This window comes from Natrix helvetica (assembly GCF_964273705.1).
Source record: "Natrix helvetica genome assembly, chromosome: 5".
Classification (NCBI taxonomy): domain Eukaryota; kingdom Metazoa; phylum Chordata; class Lepidosauria; order Squamata; family Natricidae; genus Natrix; species Natrix helvetica.
The window spans coordinates 45,913,604-45,929,903 of NC_138551.1; the positions used below are offsets into that span (position 1 = coordinate 45,913,604).

A 16,300-nucleotide genomic window follows, 5' to 3' on the forward strand; every position below is an offset into this window, starting at 1 on the left:
GTCTCTTTTAGTTTTTATTTTTCATGTGATAAAAATACAGCTTCTTTCTGTCCAAAAGAGATATAATTATTATATGGTAACTATCCTGCTGTTAAATATTTTTCTTACAAGTTTGGAGATAAGACAACAACACTTTAAAGTAGACCTCTTTCCTTTTAAAGGAAGGAGCTTTTAAAAAGTGTTTTTTTTTTAAATTAGATTAAGAATGGAGCTACCAAAATTGGTACAGTACTTGAAACCCAGTGAATGTATTTAATTTCATGTAGGAACAAAAAAGACCTGATTATGCAAATTGTCATCCTTGATATCCTAAATACAAATGAAATCTTGATTTAACAGACCTATTGGAAGGAGCGATAGACATATTTGGGCCTTTGGGGGAAAGTATTAAAACTGATTTCAGTTCTCATGAAAACCTTGGAACAATTATCATTTTAAAACGGCAGGAATCCTTCTTCTTTTTTAAAAACTTGGATTGAAAATGGGATAATTAATAATTATTTCAACCAACCATTATGTAAAAATGGAAAATGAATATAAGCACTATTATTCTTAAAGTGTCATTCAAATCACTAACAGCAGGTTTACCTGTGCTTTTAAATTTATTTAAATTTATTGGCCTCTCAACTCCAATGAATTCTGGGTGGTTTTCATACACAACAAGCGATTTTTGTATTGTGCACAAAAAAGTTTGGACTCATGTCCAAGCTATAAATCTACTATGAAGTGTGAAAAATTCAATGACATATAAATAATTTTCTATGTTACAGTATTTCCACAGAGCAGTATTTTATATGAATGGGCTCAACTGTTAAGTGAAAAAAGAAATCACACAATCTTACCTTGATAACCTCTGGCATCTGTTGAATTAATGGTGAGGCAGGTTTTTTCTTCACTGTATCTGTGTAGCTCTGCTTTTCAACTGTGATGGAAGGTGTGGCTAAAGTTTCCTGAAGAATATGCATCACTTCTTTCTCTTTTGATAAGCTTCCTTTGCCCAATTGGAATTCTACTAGTTCTTGGGCAAAGTCTTCAATACTCTCCAAAATACGCAGTAAAAGAGTTTTGTCATCTTCATCCATTTTATGACCATTGATTTCTACAGGTTTTGATAAGGATGAAGGCACACTTTTGTCCTCAGGAAGACAATCTTTGCCTTTGTCTTCACTGGTTAAACCACTATTTTTCAAATATCTAGAATCATTTTGCTCCACAGTAGTTTCTCTCAGTGTAATTTCCATTTTTTGTGAAAAATTCTCCAAATCCAACAAAAGTTTATCTATCTCTTCTTGATTGTTTTTTCTAAGCTCTTCTTTAGAGACCTGAACATTATAGTTAAAGGTTTGATCAATGGAATCTGCTGAAATAGAAAGGTCATTCTTTGATAGAGGCTGTGTATGTGAAGTTTTAGGAAGTTCTAAAGAAGGATTTAGCCATTCCGCTCGCTCCTGGCTGCTCTTTGAATCTCCCCTTATTGTTCTACTCTGAACACTTGATGCACTTTCCCTTACTTTTTTCCCATCTGATTCTTCTACAATACATAGAGATTCTGTGGGAAAAACACAGTCTGATGGATTTAGAAATTGTAACTGAGGTAGTACATGAGAATCATTTCTAGAATCTATATTGTTCTGCAATGCATTTGAAGAAATATCTATACTGGGGATTTGGATAAGATTGGTTGAGGAGTTTGTGTCATTATTATCCTGAATTCTTTTTAAGTTAGAGGGAAATTCCTGCTTTGCCACAGGTGATGCAGAAGTTACAATATCTTCATATCTTGGTGGTTGCTCATTGCTCATTGGGGAGAAATGAAATTGCTCCAAAGCAGGCAAACTATTAATCAGTTCTACCATGTCACCAGGATGTCTAAATTCAAAAGGCAATTGTTTAAGGTAAGTAGAAAATCTTGTCATTAAATTCATATAGATTATTTCAGAATTGGCCAAGGACTCACTATTATTTCCGCTGTTGACATTTCCTGATGATTTATTCTTAATGCATTGCTTTATTATATCTGTACACTTCTTCAAGTCCTCTGAGCATTTCAGCAAGATATCTAAGCACATCTTAATATCTCCACTGGAAGACCCATCCAGTTTGTGCTTTTCCAAAATTTGTGTTATAAAATTGCCATCAGGAAAAGTTCCTATAGGCAAAGGAACTACAGAACTCCCACTTTCCTTAACCGAGGGGCTGCTGACATGCCATTTTTTTTCATGGGAACTATTATTTAAAACACCATTAGGAGGGGACAAAATTTCATCACTGCTGAAATGTCCACTAATCAAGTCAAAATCTAGTGATCTTCTACTGAATTGGTCTGACTTAACTTTTCTTCCTTTTCTATAGTTTGCCTGATTTGAAGAATTTCTCAGTTTTTCAAATGAGAATTCTTTTATTTTTCCACTAGCAAGGTTTATGGCTTCTTCAGTGATATCTTTCAGATTTCCACTGCTTTGAACACAAGATACTTTTTTGAGTTTTGGATTACTAGGAAGGAGTTGATGATAATCTTCATCCCCAGGTAAAACAATTGAATTTTCAGGCATCGAAAATCTGTGGGTCAAATCTGAATTTCTAATATTAGGTGTAGAAACTTTAAGTAGTTTTGCAGAAACACTGTGGTGGGGCACTATGCACATAATTCCTTGTCTGAATACTTGACATGTCCCTGTGCAATAATGCACAACATTTTGAAGCTGGTTATCTATTACAGCACTGCTGTAACAATTCACTGTTGTTATTACTCTTTTATAGTTTGCTGCCATAATATGAATTTCAATTAATTTGTTCTCTGAAACGGCTTAAGAGAGCAATCACTTTACCCCCCTTTAAATCTCATATTCATACAGCAATAAGCACTGAGGTGGGTGTGTTAAAAATGTAGTAAAATCAATGCATTGTCAATAATCTGTATTAAAAGATTGCAGACAATAATCTATAAAAAATTAAAATGACCAGCATAACATATAATTGTTTTTTAGATAATAGTCAATATTCCCAGACTAAAAATGTTGCAGTGATGAATAATTGTTCTCTTTTCTCAATTGCAATGTTAGAAGTAAAAATGAAGAAGATTAATCCACTTGTTGATAAAATGAAGAAAAAACTTTCTTTTGAATGTTTTGTCCAAACTTCCTCTGAACTTCAGATTTCATGGAGAAAATAAAAGCATGAAATGTGGTCAAATGATCCACCTCCTTCATTGGTGTAGAAGATGTCTGCAATAACAAATGTTGTTAGTAAACAAATTTCAAGCCTAACTTTAGATACTGCTACTAACTTTAGATAAGCATTGCAGGAGAAGGAGTGGCAGAACCTGGGAACAGTGTCGAAACAGGAATCCGCCTAGAATCTCTACCTAAGCACAAACCCAACCCTTCTTGAATTCAGTTGACCCTTATCTAGTGCCAAGATAATGCTATCAATTTATATCATTAATGGGAGAAGATGTAGGCTGAAAATGGCCTTTGAGCTCTTCTGAGCAGAGAAGGCAGACTGCTCCGCTCATCTTATACCCAAAGGGATAGTCCCTTTCTGCCTAGAAAGCAACAAAAGAAGCTATCATTTCAGCTTCCTTCTGTACATAGAAACTATAATTGCCTTTTTTCTGCAAATGAAACAGAGAACAATAGTAGTATATACTTACTAACAATTGTTCCCCAAGTTTCACTATAGAAAGATAAAAATAAGGGGTGAGGTTTTGGGGAGAGGGAAGTATCTCATTTGAGGCACCAGAGCCTTCTCATAGAACTTACACATTTTTCTAAGCATATATAAGACAGCCAGAGCAGGAAACAGCTGTCCTATAATTGCCCAGAATATCTGTAATTCTACAATTCTCTTCTCTCTAGAATCTCAGATTACACTTCTAAATCCTATACTGGATTTCATATTTTCATAGATGACATTAGAATAAATCATTTAATTAGCTTTTTAATCCACAGTATACTGAAAAAAAAACTATTGCCAGAAAATTTCAGCAGCAATTTCATCAAACTATCAGGCTGTTTTACAGATGGGAAAACCAGTAATATTTCAGATAAACATCTCAGTTTGAAAACTGCACAAAGTAATAACATTGTAGTAGCAGTAAATGCTTAAGATTATCAGTGAGGTATGTTTATCTGCTGATAATCTCTCACTCAGTGAAGAAGTGCACATGCAACACTTTTACTTTAAACCTGTTTTCACAAAAACCAGTATCATAAGGACTTATTGCTTAAAGCAGTCTTACTCAAAGTTTTTACCTTAAAGGATCCCTTGAAATAAGTTTCAGACTTCAAGGAACCCATGAATAAAAATCACAAAAATTTCACAACATAATTTACTTCTAATTTATACAATCCATATTTTATACAACAACAGCAAACTCACAGGCCAGTACCTGAACTGCAGCATGTAAAAATTAGCACCACTGCAAACACGGGTATTGCATGGCCTGCAAAGTTCAAAAACTGATGTTTATTTATTTTAATACAGATCTTTCTCAGAAACCTCCTGGAGAACCTTAGAGTTTTGTGGAGCCCCAGTTGAGAAAGGCTGATAGAGTTTATAAGGAAATGTATACTGTATTATGATTTTAAATAAATGAGCCATCATAATGTGTTATTGAATATATACTCTACTGATCTAAAAATCTTCAGTATCAGAATGACATCTACTTTTTGTTTACTATTACTATGTCTATTACTTACTAATTTAAGATAAAGTTCATACTGTGTTTCCCTGAAAATAAGACAGGGTCTTATTTTCTTTTGATCCTTGAAATAAGCACTTGGCCTTATTTTTGGGGAGGTCTTATTATTTTTGAGCTGCAGGAGGCAGCAAGCATGGTCACCTCATGGCTGCTGCTGTGTTGCAGTATTTTTGGGGAGAGCTTTTTTTTGGGTGGAGGGCTTATTTTAGTGCATGCGCTCAAAAGCTCAGTTGGGCTTATTATCCAGGGAGGTCTTATTTTCAGGGAAACAGGGTACTTCTATTAATTTTATAAGATTCAAGCATTAAGATTATTTATTTGTTTTATTAATATTCCGCCTTTATTGCTTTTACAAGTATTTTATAAAGCAAGTTAAGTTCTTCCTCCAATTTTCCGCACAACAACCCTGTGAGGTGAGAGTGACTGGCCTGAAGCTGGCTTTCGTGACAAGTCAAAACTTGAACTCATAGTCTTCTGATTTCTAGCCTGCCAATTAAACACATTATTCTTATAATGCAACAGTGTTAATCTTAAATTTTAATGTATAGATTTTATTCTAATTTATTCCCAAGAATCTGGATACGTGAATTTTTTTCTTTTTACAGATAAAGAACTGAAAGTTAATAAATAGCTTGGCCAAGCATTAAGTAGCTGTACAACTTGAACTTTCTCTCCAAGATCCAGATCTGATTTACTGTGTCACCAAAGTATGTGTTTACAGTATTCTAACATATTTTTAGATTACCTTTATCCAATAGACTTCATGCATTTAGCCCTTTTTAATCTCATTTATCACTATTCATGCATTAGATGTATTCTTACCCATTTGAATAATCTATGTTAAGTAGTAGTTGTACACATTTTTAGAAAAGCAACTTTAATGTCATCATGTTTATTTTGAAAGAAAAGCAGCCGATCAGCAGCTGTTGCTGGTAAGGCGACTTGATTAAACACAAACAATAAATAGTAACATATCCTGTCTCTACAATGCCACCAGATACTGAAAAGCAGCAAAGGGAACACTGAGCTCTGCTGTTTGGGTACATCAAGCAAATTTGCAGCTGCTATATCCTCCTTGTACTCATTTTCTGTAGTCGGATAGGACGACTGTGCTCACAGATGAATCATCTGCAATTTCATTCATTTTCCCTTTCTCCCTGAACCTCGGATCCCCACCATAGCCTCTAAAAAATGCTTTCATAGCTATGAAACCATTTTCAAGGTCCGACACTTTCTTCTTTCTGTGAATGAAAGGACAACGTAGTTGACCTTCTGTTATGTTATGAAGGACTAGTTTATATGACCCTATAGCATCTCCTTCTGTTGTAAATCTTGCCTTAAAAGTCTTGACCTTAACTTTTCTCTAGGCCAATGCTTCCTAAAGTCTAGCAAGGATCAGCAGATTGTTTCAACTGCAGTGTGATTCATTGGCCTAAAAATGAAACTGAGATTATTAGAGATTTCCATCCAAAATGAAGGGAAATGATAGATAACAATAACAGCAAAAGCTAGCACAGATTCTCTATGGCTGTGATCAAACATACCTAGCTATGACCTGCTTATTACTGAATTGGCTGGTTTATACTACATTATAAACCCCGAGTTACAAACAACACTAGCTGGGTTCTGACATCCTAAGGTAAAACAAACCGAAAGGAACTTGGATAACCATTGGTGCCACACTTACAAACTTCCTGGATAACAGATCCTTTGCCTGCAGCACTGCCCAAACAGAATTGTCAACTAGGGGAGATCAAAATGATTCCTTGTATTTTGTCTTTAAGTAACACCTGGATTCAGCACAGCTATCTAGAATAATTGCAGCAGAAGCAGCTACTAATCTCTACATGACCACATATTATTATTTTCAGTGCATTTGACTGTCCTTGCCTCTGTGATATCCCCCCCCCCCCACTTCTGTATTGTATCCTGCACGGTATCTATCACTTCTCGATGTCACTTAGGTTCCTTACACAAAGTACATAATAGCACCCAAGGCCTGGACACCATGTAAAGCCCTATTCCAGCAAAACAGTTCAACTGGTTCTGACAAGAGGATTTGAATCATTTACTGTATTCAAATCACAGGGACGGTTTGTTCAAAACAGCCCAGTAGCAGCAATGTGGGCTTATGTTCTTTTTTCTTTCTTTTTTTCTTTTGCCCCAGAGGTCGGCACTTCACTTTTGCCTACCTTTCTTAACAGGATTTGCCCATTTCGTAACTTTCGCGACTGCAGTGTTTACCTACACAACACTCTACTGAAATTGCGCCTGACGTCGAAAACGATTACCAGAGCTCAGAAATCATCCCGACGTGGGACTAGTCAATTTCTTTTCCCTTACCGCTTCTCTGCCAGTTAAAAGTACTTATCTGTTCTCTTCCTGACCCTCTACTGTCACCCGTTCAGCTGAGGTCGCAAGTCTCCAGTTCTCCCAAGAGCTACTCGAAATGCTGGGAAATCTCCCAACTCTCTTTATTTTTTCGTCCCCGGCCGCTCCCTCTTTTCCCTTCCAGCTTTCTCCGCGCTCCGGGCCGCCCACCCTCCCACCCGCCAACGCAAACCCGATCCAGCGCAAACTCAGCACAGTTTTAGCCAGATTCCGGACAAGAAAGAAAGGAGAGTTGGCTTTTTCGGCGCCACTTTCCTCTTCGGTTATTTGAGAGCAACAATTACTGCCCAACAGGGGACGCTGGTACTAGAGATAGCCGTGGCAGGAGCTTTCGCACCTACCCGCCGCCGAGGCGATTCCCTCGCCCATTCTAAGGCTCTCTTCAGCTTCGACCCTCCTCCTTCCTCCACCCTCTGGCCGCGAGACGCTCGGCTTCTTTTCCCGTCCCTTCCGCGCTACGAAAGGGGCGCCCACAGAGCGCACTTCATTGGAGATGGGGAGGGGTGGAGGCGGTGGTATTTCTCTGCCAAGGGGGCCGAGACTCATTTGAGCGCCAGCCCCCGCGGCTCCCGCCTGAGATTGTTTTTCTGCGTCCTGTCAACAGAAGCCCAAGTCTGATCTTTGCTTGTCCTGCCTGGGAAGAGCTACAGACAATCGCCTCTGAGGGTCCTGGGATTTAGGGAGGGGATTCTTGGGAAGTTCGGTTTGAGGAGGAGGTTTTAAAACAAAAGACCAACGCCCTTGACATTAACAGAAACGTTGATCTCATCTTTGGCCTTGCTACGTTGCAGTGGAAAGTATTAAACGTTCTTGAAAGATTAAGAAACCAGAAAGGAAAAAGAAAATAACGTCTTTATTCTCCACTTTTAAACCACATGATTGTGGCGCATTGAGCCAAGATTATGGAACCCCTGGGTCTGGCATTTCTGAAATGCCAGCTGCAGTTTCCTGTCTCTGATTCCAAAGCTCCAGGGCTCTTCCCTTACAAAGTCCTTATGTCTCACTCTCTTTGGCTCGTAGTTACTTCTACCGCACCCATGTTGTGCATTCATCAGCTTCATCCCCACAGGCTGAAGTTGGCTCCTAGTTCTTTATTCTATTCAAGGAAGCCATATGTACTAAGTTAAATAAAGAATGTGAATAATAGTATATGCAAAAATAAAATTTGGACTGGTCCATGTAATATATCCAGGCTGTCTTTTGGAGATTCCCTTATAACATGCCAGGCTAGTTTTATCAAAAGCTCTCAAGTAAATTGCTTGGATGAATCCAATTATTCAGAAGGATTTTGAGGTACAGGTATTTAACAGCCCCAAAACTTAAATCCACCATAAGACCATGTCACGGTTTCCTTTGAGTGTTAGAAGCAAAGAAACAGTATGTCAGGGAGAAAAACTGTAACTCGGGGACTCTTCCGTTTCATCCACTATTTTCTATTAACTGAGGACCTTTCCACTGCTGAATGAAAGTGAATCACACACCTCTGAATGTACTATTCTTTGAATCTACAGAATAGTAGATTATTTTGCCTCTTTCTCACTATTGAATAGTGCTGTCCCAATTTTGCATGTCCAGCATGATAGTGATTGGTTGGTTCCTCCTGTTTGCTACCGTTCATCGTTTGAATCCAGCTCTGAACAGAATGACAACATTTGGGCTAATGTGAGATCTCTGTTGTCAACCCTTTTCCCCAAAAAATCCAGTGCAAATTGTTTTCCAGGTAGATATAGTAAATACATTCCCCAATAACCATCAATCTTAAGAAAATCCAGTTCATCACTTGTTGATTCTGTTCTCCAGATCTGTAGAATTAGTATCTCCTTCAAACTTCTCCAATGAACCTGCAGTTTCCAAACCAAATTCCTTCTCCTTTAAATCAGCCAACAGCAATTTAGATTCCAATCCATCCAGTTGTGAGATTGATTTGGCTACGGTTGCATGAATATTGTATTTAGGCTGATTTAAAACTCTTGTTATTTTATCTAACTTTTAATCAAAGTTTTCAATTTGAACTTGTAGGTTAAAAAGCATTTTCCCAAAGGCTTCCCAGATGGCTTTATCTTTAAGTTAGTACACAGTTTGCATTTTTAATATAATCCTGTAACCTGGCATTCACAATCAGACATAAACAGTTCCTTTCTAGAACAGAAGTTACCGACTTCCATATGGAGAACTATAATATCTCATATACAATATGTCCTTTTATATATTGCTTCCTTACCATATGTAGGAATGAAATTTTCTTTATTGTGTCACATTGTGCCCCTTAGCATTTAACTGATTGTAGAGATCATGCCTTGAGAAGAGGCAGTAAATTCAAGCAAACACACTGCTGCACTTCTCTATCTCTCTTATCTATAGCAAAGTATAGGATTAGCTTGTTAGAATAAGAATCAGAGCCTTGGCAGAACTCATATATTAAAGCTACTGTGTAGCCTTTCAAGGAATATATGTATAATATTTTCATACCTTGAAGAATACCACTCTGCCCCCTAGAGTTATCTTGTTTCCTTATCAGTTATAAAGCAATTGCCCCTATTAATGGACACATATGTTCAAACTGTCTTTCATCAAGTCTATATAAGAGCTTGGATGGAGTGCATCCATCTTCGTATTCCTTCATTTCTCAGTGGCTTTTGATACCATCCACCACAATATTATTCTGGACTGCTTGGGAGTGGAAGGCACTGTGTTGTACTGTTTCACTTGTTGTGCCTGTGTTCTTTGTTTGTGGGGTGTGTCAGGAGTTGACACTCTTCGCTTTCCAATTTAATATATATATGAAACTGATGGCTAAGGGTTTTGGTATCATCAGCATACGAATGATATCAGGTTTTATAGCCCACACCCAGTCTGTGATAATAATCAGTGTCTGAAGACTGTTCAGGTCTGGATGGGGCAGAACAGACTTTAGCTCAATCCTTTCCAAGCTGAGTGGCTGTGGTGGTTTTCAAAGAGCAGGTGTCAGCTGTGACCAAGGTGGACTTTGCATAATCATTCTGTTGCATCCTTTTCTGGACCAGGAAGCCCTTCAGACAGTTACTCTAATTCTGATCACCTTACAATTGGATCACTGCCATGTGGTCTACCTGGGGCTTGAAGGCCATCCAGAAGTTGCAGCTGCTACAAAATGCAGTTGCACAATTGGTAACGAGTACCTCCCGGTATATTCCACATGTCACTACTGCTATGTGAGCTGTAACTTAGTTGCTAGACAGATTTCAGGTGCAATTCAAGGTGTTGGTCATTACCGATAAATCCTTTATGACCTAGGGCCTAGATATTTGATAGCCTACCTCTCTCCAACTGTTTCTCTCTGTTGGTACAAAGAATATACCTAGAGTAGGTATACTTTAGATTTCTTCTATTAAATATTGTCATCCTATAGGACTTTTGTTGCCAGGTATTTGACAGCAATGAACACCAGCAATGGACAATCCTGAATAGGATTTGCACTTGATACAGCATCTGTCAGAACTCACTGTATAAATGGGGCATCCTCCTCTCAACATGACTGTGGCATCCCATATCAAACTATAGATCACATTGTGACTGGATGTAACCTGAGGGCATATACTAGTCCAGTAGCTGATTTTTTCTCTCGTATAAATAATGCATGTCAATGGTTAGATGGCCTAGATCATGGGTGTCAAACTTGTGGTGTCACGTTCCTGTCACATGACGCATTGTGATGTTTTTTCCTTTCGTGGAGCTGGGGTAGGCGTGGCCTGCATGTGATACATCTGGCCCAGGAGCCATCACTTACACTTACACACACACACACAGCAAGTCCATATTCTAAATAAATAAGTAAAGTGTGTCTTCTCTGTCATGGCCCCTCTGGAACAGCATCCACAAGAGATATGGACATGCCTAGAATTCTAAAAAGTAAACTCCCTTTGCTTTCATATCTTCAGTTGATATATTTGTATGGCCTCTATTTAGTTTAATTTGTTACTGTTTATTGTTTTAGTCTGAACTGCTTGTGGGCTTGTATGTTTTAAACTGTTTTTATTGTTTTGTATTTGTAAGCTAATCAGATTGTGGGAGTGGGAAGCTATAATAATTTAATACTTTTGTAACTTTGTATTCTTGCTCCCAAGACATTTGGATACAGCAGACTAGTATAGTCTCACAGCTTTGGAAAAATAAAACAATTGTTTAAACACTCTCTCTTTTGGTATTTTGGGGTAGGTTTTGTACGATAGGTGTTATGCAAACAACACATCAGAGCATTCTCTTGCTGCTATTTTAAGCACATATTTAGAAATTTGTTTTTTTAAAATACTTTCAGTCTTCTATTCCTGTGTTCCATCCCACTGCAATGCTAAACTTTGTTTCTAAATACTTTAACATAATTACACACCCGTGATGTGCAATTTTTCCTCAATCGCGTTAAGAAGCGTATGTCTCTAAAACATAATTGTCAATAGATGGCGTACCAACACCAAGCACTCGAATTCTGTTTCTCCCGTTCACTTTCGCCAAGGACAAATTCTGACAGGTGGTTTTACCGTTACGCATGCGCACGCCGGCGTCTCTCGCTATCCCCCCCCCCCCAAAAAAAAAAATTGGCTCAACGCCCAAACATCCGAAAGTCGAGTTGGCGCCTCCCGTTTCACGTTTCTTTTCATCCTGATGTTCTATAAGCAGGTGGGAGTAAATTACCTACTTCCGGAAATAATCCCTCCCTCCCTTCAACAAGTCCTCGCCACGCATGCGTGTTGCTCGCTGCCGGAGAAACTGTGTTTTTTTCGCCCCCCTTTCCCATTCGCTATTTCAACTGACGGGATGTAGTTGCTTCCTTCCTTCCTTCCTTGTATCTCCCCCGGCGATGTGGGTGCGCTTGGAGGAGGCGGCAGCAGCAGCAGCAGCAGCAAGAGCAGCACTAACAGTCATCGCAGCGGTCCTGGCACCAGCTCCTGCGTGGGGTTGAACGGCTCGTGCCGTTGGCGTGCGTCAAGATGGCGTGTGTGCTGGAGACGCCACTCCGCATGAGTATCCTGTCGGTAAGTGCAGGCCCGGACCAGCAACGGCAAAGGCTGGCGCTTCTGCTTCCTGGTGAAGGAAGTCAGCCGCATTAGGGCTTCCGTTTGGCGGTCTTTTTCTCTCTCTTGACTGGGCTGGGAGAAGCGGGCTTGGTCCTCTCGTGTCCGGCAGGGCGAGCGAAGGACTGCTACCTATCTTAGGTTGTTCATAGCGAGTCCCGCCCTCCCGGAAGCTTGTCTTGTTTCCCCCCCTTTTTTTTTCTTCTCTCCTTGCAGCTACGATAGGAGTAGGAGTAGCCTTGGCTGCTTCTTTTCGCTTTGAGGTGGGCTTGGGGAGATTTGGGGATGTCCCAACTGCTGGATTTTTTTTCCCCCTCTGGAGGAAATCAAATCAAATAAGCCCCGCTGCATTATTTTCTGCGTTAAGATGACACGGGGATAAGGAGCTGTAGCTCTCTTGTATCCGTAGATTTGGAGGCAATTTTTTCTGTTGCGCTTTTCCCTAGATGTTCGGACTGTTTTTAATTAGGGAAAACACGTATAAGTAATGGATTTAGTTTTAGATTTAATTTTTTTAAATGCCCGATTTATTTCCTAATGTTGAATCTGAACACAAGAGGGGCATTCTGGAAAGCAGATTTCTTTTCCTTTAATAGACTTTTAGAAAAAAAGTTACAGCAGTTGCAAGTTCCACCTGCTGTAGTTTCCTATTTTGCTCAGCTGTTAATTGTATAGTTCTTTTTTTATAGCAGGTTACAGTGAAGTTGCATTGAGTTAAGTTTTTAATATTCACGCGCACACACCACACACACACAGAGTGAGTATAGGCACTAAAAAGTATATTCCATTCTGATACACATAAGTCACATAACTCTTGTCTAGCCAGTCTATTTGCTGTTAACATTGTTAACATTTCCACTTTCTGTAGTGCTGTAGGGAGGAGATTTATACTGTTATAGCTACTTCAGTGTCACTTATAAATATGGCTGTATCTGTGTAAAGAACATTCAAGGAATGTGTTCTTTTAAACATGATTTTGTTGGGATTCTGTCTTTGCAAAATCTATTATCTTGTAACTTGGATATATTCCAGTTGGAAAGGGCTATAGGAGGTATGGGAATATTGTGTCTGTGTATTGTTTTTACACCTAACATCCATTGAAGAAAGAAAGAAAAAAATTGTACTATGGACAATATTTCTGCAACAAACCAGTGTTTTGTATATGTGTGTCTGTATGATTGTAGAATTGTTCTTTGTGTTAAAAAATTGTAGGCAAGTTTCTAAATATGGAACTCTAAGGAAAACTTCATTTAATGAACTGATATCAGGAATGGGTTTTGTTGTTCTTGATCATCCATGAAACAATAGTATACCATCCATATTGAAATCATTATTGAAATCATATCATTTGCATCTTTATATTTTTACCTAGAAGCAGAATGAAAGTTTGATTTATCATGTAGTATATGGATTTGGCAACATCCCTATAAGAAGCTGTCTTAAATCCCTAAATAATAACATTAAGTGCTAAAATACTAGCTTTATTTGAAATATTATTTCAAATCTGTAATGTCAGCAGTTGAAGAACATTGTAATGTAGTGGATGATACATTTGACTGATATCGCATAATATCTTTAATAGCTCCCCATAATTACTTTTGGTTTTGAGGGTAGGTGCATTTATACATCAAAACGTATTTTTATCGGGCAAAGGAAAAAAATGACAGAAGAATCTGGTCCTGTGTTGGAGAAATAATAGAATTACTAATTGGAAAATTAGCAGACTAATTATAAATTAGCAGACTAAATTCTACCCAAACAGAATGGCTTTTGATTTGGAAAATGATTGAGTCCAGAGATAGGGTTTTTGTTTTTGTTTTACTCTGGATGAGATATATCATCAGATGACCTACAACTTGGAGTCCTCCTAGACTCAGGAGTCCTGGTTGAAATAGCAGGTAGAGGCTGTAGCCATAATTGCCTTTGCACAATTATATATTGAATGCCATATACGGTATGTCCTTCCTGGATCAGGAAGCTTTACTTTCACTCACTCATTCATAACCTTGTCACTTTTAGGTAGATCACTATAATGCACTGTTACAAATAAATATTACTGCTTCATAGTCTTGCTTTCTTGAATGTGTAAAAATGTATATCACTGATAGACCTCAAATGTATTTCCTTACAGGAAGTTACAGCAAGTAGCCGTCATTATGTTGACAGATTATTTGATCCTGATCCTCAAAACGTACTTCAGGGTGTCATGTAAGTAGTACAATTTTTTTTGCTATTGTGTCTTTACATTCTTAGCTTTGTTTGAATCATTTTCATTACTTGCTTTTTATACTTCAACAACAGCTTTGTTTTTGAGGCATTACTAATGAAATATGCTCAGTTATTATTCTTCGTTAACATAATATAAATCTTTCCATGCCTGGCAGTTTCAGTATTTTTGGTTTGATTTCTAAATCATGCCTAAATCTTGGTGGCATTTTATAAATCTGATAGTAATGTATTTTTCCTGCCTGCACAGTATTCCCCTTTGCATCTGATGAAAATTCCCCAGTGTTTTGAAAGATACAAATTAAGATACTTTTGCTAGTTATTACAAATTTAAACGAAAAGTAATACATATCTTAAATTGAATCATGAATATATAATTATGCATATATTTATCTTAACAATTGAAAAATGAGCATCTGATATATAAATTATTAGAATTCAGATGTATTAAAACCATAATGCAACTTGATTACAATAAAACTCATCTGTGGTTATAAGAATATTGTTTGAAGTTTCTGTTTAACCACAGTACATTATGTGTAGATTCTAATGTCATGATAATCATAACAGCGGCTACAAAAAACATGAATTTCAGAAAGTATGCTTGATTTTGGTTCAAGCACTTCCAGTATGTCCTATCTGACCTCAGCCAAGTTCATTTAATCTAATATGTGTTTCTGAATTGGTCTGTGTCATTGTTTTGATAAGGTGAACAAGGAGTAATTCTGAATAGGGCAAATAAAGACAGCAAGGATAAAAAACCATGTTCCGGTGTGCTTTTATATTTTTGTATTGTACCTGAGAGAGAAAACAATTGGAATATACAGATTGGGATTAATTAATTTACTTAAGTGGTAGTTAAAAGTACAATTAAAAGAGAATTTTTACTTTGGCCCTGTTTTGTGGTTAATATAGACAGTTACATAGATTTCTACGTAAATACAGTGGGGCAAAAAAGTATTTAGTCAACCACCAATTGTGCAAGTTCTCCCACTTAAAAAGATGAGAGAGGCCTGTAATTGGCATCATAGGTAGACCTCAACTGTGAGAGACAAAATGTAAAAAAAAAGACCAAACAATCACATTGGCTGATTTGGAAATAATTTATTTGCAAATTATGCTGGAAAATAAGTATTTGGTCAGTATCAAAAGTTCATCTCAATATTTCGTTATATATCTTTTGTTGGCAATGACAGAGGTCAAACGTTTTCTGTAAGTCTTCACAAGGTTGGCACACACTGTTGCTGGTATGTTGGCCCATTCCTCCATGCAGATCTCCTCTAAAGCAGTGATGTTTTGGGGCTGTCGCTGGGCAACACGGACTTTCAACTCCCTCCAAAGGTTTTCTATGGGGTTGAGATCTGGAGACTGGCTAGGCCACTCCAGGACCTTCTTACGAAGCTACTCCTTCATTGCCCGGGCAGTATGTTTGGAATCATTGTCATGTTGAAAGACCCAGCCACGTTTCATCTTCAATGCCCTTGCTGATGGAAGGAGGTTTGCACTCAAAATCTCACAATACATGGCCCCATTCATTCTGTCCTGTACACGGATCAGTCGTCCTAGTCCCTTTGCAGAGAAACAGCCCCAAAGCATGATGTTGCCACCCCTGTGCTTCACAGTAGGTATGGTGTTCTTTGGATGCAACTCAGCATTCTCTCTCCTCCAAACACGACGAGTTGTGTTTCTACCAAACAGTTCTATTTTGGTTTCATCTGACCATATGACATTCTCCCAATCCTCTTCTGGATCATTCAAATGCTCTCTAGCAAACTTCAGATGGGCCCGGACATGGACTGACTTAAGCAGGGGGACACGTCTGGCACTGCAGGATCTGAGTCCCTGGCGGCATAGTGTGTTACTGATGGTAGCCTTTGTTACGTTGGTCCCAGCTCTCTGCAGGTCATTCACTAGGTCCCCCCGTGTGATCCTG

At 38.2% G+C, this 16,300-nt stretch overlaps 2 protein-coding genes across 8 annotated transcripts in view; one reads left to right on the forward strand and one right to left on the reverse strand.

Moving 5' to 3' along the window:
- The window catches only part of PPP2R3A (protein phosphatase 2 regulatory subunit B''alpha), a 32,727-nt gene extending 25,142 nt beyond the window's left edge, over positions 1 to 7,585 (reverse strand). For 2 of the 5 annotated variants that reach the window (XR_014175569.1, XM_081955377.1), the window contains exons 1-2: positions 7,435 to 7,585; positions 843 to 3,224 (exon numbers count right to left, since the gene is read on the reverse strand). Coding sequence is in view for 4 of the 5 variants with exons in the window: in XM_081955377.1 (XP_081811503.1) it covers positions 843 to 2,771 (1,929 nt within the window). In the remaining variant the exon portion in view is untranslated. Of the gene's footprint in view, positions 1 to 842; positions 3,225 to 6,894; positions 7,192 to 7,288; positions 7,403 to 7,434 lie in introns of those variants that run through there. The other 3 variants (XM_081955379.1, XM_081955378.1, XM_081955380.1) reach the window with 3 other exon arrangements.
- Positions 7,586 to 11,683: 4,098 nt separating this feature from the next.
- The window catches only part of ARMC8 (armadillo repeat containing 8), a 58,840-nt gene continuing 54,223 nt past the window's right edge, over positions 11,684 to 16,300 (forward strand). The window contains exons 1-2 of one of the 3 annotated variants that reach the window (XM_081953857.1): positions 11,684 to 12,102; positions 14,273 to 14,349. In XM_081953857.1, the coding sequence (XP_081809983.1) occupies positions 12,058 to 12,102; positions 14,273 to 14,349 (122 nt within the window). In that variant the 5' untranslated portion in view covers positions 11,684 to 12,057. Of the gene's footprint in view, positions 12,103 to 12,350; positions 12,405 to 14,272; positions 14,350 to 16,300 lie in introns of those variants that run through there. The other 2 variants (XM_081953856.1, XM_081953858.1) reach the window with 2 other exon arrangements.